This window comes from Cibotium barometz, chromosome 58 (genome assembly GCF_041138505.1).
Source record: "Cibotium barometz isolate CiBa-2024 chromosome 58, ASM4113850v1, whole genome shotgun sequence".
NCBI classification, from domain to species: Eukaryota; Viridiplantae; Streptophyta; class Polypodiopsida; order Cyatheales; family Cibotiaceae; genus Cibotium; species Cibotium barometz.
Genome location: NC_141103.1, coordinates 22,219,259 through 22,221,688, shown reverse-complemented (window position 1 = coordinate 22,221,688; position 2,430 = coordinate 22,219,259). Strand labels below are relative to the sequence as shown.

The following is a 2,430-nucleotide window of genomic DNA, read 5'->3' as shown; positions in this document are numbered from 1 at the left end:
ATTTTGACACCCAAATTGGCTCTTGAAGCCCAAATTGGGAGTCAAATTTCCGGCGTGCATCTAGGTGTGTGGGAAAGAAACCCCCAAAGTCTCTTCTCTTCTGTCTTCTCTAATGACTTGATAGTGACAATTGATTGTGACATCTATCTTCTCTTCTCCTTTTCTTCTGTCTTTTATTTTTTAGAAATCCAGTCCTTGTCTAGAGACTAGGATTCTCATGTGATGTCATGCATGAGCATCAACAACAACGCTTTATGATGTCATGCATGACGTCGAGGAGAGGACTTACAAAAACGACGCGGCCAGCGACTCACGATTCACGAATCGCAGCTACTGTCGATAACTGCAACCCTCCCCTCTCTCTCTCTCTCTCTCTCTCCCTTCCTCCTCTCTCTGTGTGTTTAATATACTACCACAAGAGTACTAGTTGCTGGCATGGCAGCGCCGATCACTAACGACGCCACAGCCTTCAGCTGCTTCTCCACGGCAGAGGCGGTTACCGACGGAATCGACGCGTCCGACAGGACGGCCATTGTCACAGGTTATACAAGTTCTTACAATGAAGTAAGCCGGAAAATGATTCATCGACTCTATGCTTAGTTTCTAGATGCTTAATATGGCGCAGGTGCATCGAGCGGAATTGGGGCAGAGACGGCGCGGGTACTGGCGCTTCGTGGGGCTCAGGTGGTGCTTGCCGTGAGAAATGTCGGCGCGGGAGAGCGGGTGAAGGAGGTCATCCTGCAGGAGATTCCACACGCGCGGCTGCACGTGCTGCAACTGGAACTCAGCTCCATAGCCTCCGTCCGCACCTTCTGCCAAAACTTCAAGGCTTTGAAGCTACCCCTCAACATCCTCATGTAATAATATTACCTTTTCTGTGACTGCAGCAATCATAGCTGATCTGGTTCGATCAATTAATGCTAATAATTAATCAACACGCGATGTATAATTAACAGCAACAATGCCGGCATCATGGCTTGCCCTTTCAAGCTCTCAGCAGATGGCTTCGAGATGCAGTTCGCCACTAATCACATTGGTAAGCGGGTTAGTTATAAGCTGATCAACTAAAACAGGCCACTAGTAGCTCTAATCCAAAGCTACATAAAATTTTGGAAACAGGCCCTTTCCTCTTGATGAGCCTTCTGCTGGACGATCTGAGGAGGGCGGCCAGCGGCACTGGCATTCAAGGCAGGGTCGTGAACGTCTCATCCGCGGGCCACGCTTTATTCTCCTATCCCGGCGGCATCCGCTTCGATCAGCTTACCAACGAGTCAAGGTAAATGTATCAATTATAAATCTGTATAGACTAATGGGTAGCCGCTAAGCTGCCATCCCATCTATCTAATTATGATCTCTTTCCATGCCACAACACAGCTACGATCCTTGGTGTGCTTACGGACAATCCAAGCTCGCCAACATTCTCCATGCAAAGGAACTCGCCAGGAGATTCCAGGTTTCTAGTACCTTCACACATTTTATGCCCAGCAGTGAGCACCAATATCTCTAATACATGGTTATAATAAACGCTCTTGGATGCTGCAGGAAGAGGGAGTCAATGTGGTCGCTAACGCTGTTCACCCTGGACTCATTCTTAGTACAAACCTCACCACCTACGTCCCCCAAGAAACATGTCACTACCTATACACTTTCCTTACTTACCTTTTCTAATTATGGATCCTTAAGCCAGTTTCAATTACAGCTCATTGATACTTCTGGACTTTTGAATGTGCAGTGCAACAAATGATTAAGGATGTTGAGAAAAGCACACCCATGTTTAGGAAATCTATCTCCCAGGTTAGTAAAAATCAATCTTGACTTGAGTGAAAGAAGTTGTGCTTATGTGCGTGAGAAAAAAAGAGAGGGGTCAGAGAGTAATGATCATTTGGTGTGCGGCTTTCTCACACAGGGTGCTGCTACTCAATGCCTTCTTGCTCTTCATCCTTCTATCAACACTAAAACTGGAAAGTACTTTGACGACTGTCAAGAGGCCGAGCCAAGCAAGATCGCAAATGATTCAAAACTTGCCAAGGACCTTTGGGACTTCAGTGTGAAGGTTACATCATTGGAAGTGTGCTAGAGATTTCGACCAACATATATTTGCCATGTCTCATCATTAGTTTGTTTCCTCTTAAGAATAAATACTATGCATTACATTTTTAACACCTTATAGTAGTGTATGTTGCCCCCATTTCCATGTAATGAATTGCAATAAGTATGTCAATACCTTGTGATCATTTATGGTGTAATGAATCAATTTGGATCTACATACTTTTTTTTTGAAACTAGCCAATTAGGGCCTAGCGTCAATCATGCCATGTCAATTTCAAATAAGAATCAATATAATTCGTTTCACATCCTCATATCTATTTATAGAATACAAGAGAATTCTTATTTTTGATATAGGATTTCTTTACGCATCTATCTATGCAT

General features: G+C 44.3%; 1 protein-coding gene across 1 annotated transcript; it reads left to right on the top strand.

Annotated features, from left to right (window-relative positions):
* The first annotated feature begins 333 nt into the window (after positions 1-333).
* LOC147606033 (short-chain dehydrogenase TIC 32, chloroplastic-like) lies at positions 334-2,165 on the top strand. Its single transcript, XM_086792710.1, has 8 exons — positions 334-541; positions 626-857; positions 957-1,036; positions 1,120-1,276; positions 1,375-1,453; positions 1,543-1,630; positions 1,733-1,794; positions 1,907-2,165. The coding sequence occupies exons 1-8, from the start codon at positions 436-438 to the stop codon at positions 2,075-2,077; spliced, it is 975 nt and encodes a 324-aa protein (XP_086648836.1). The 5' UTR covers positions 334-435; the 3' UTR covers positions 2,078-2,165.
* Positions 2,166-2,430: the final 265 nt, after the last annotated feature.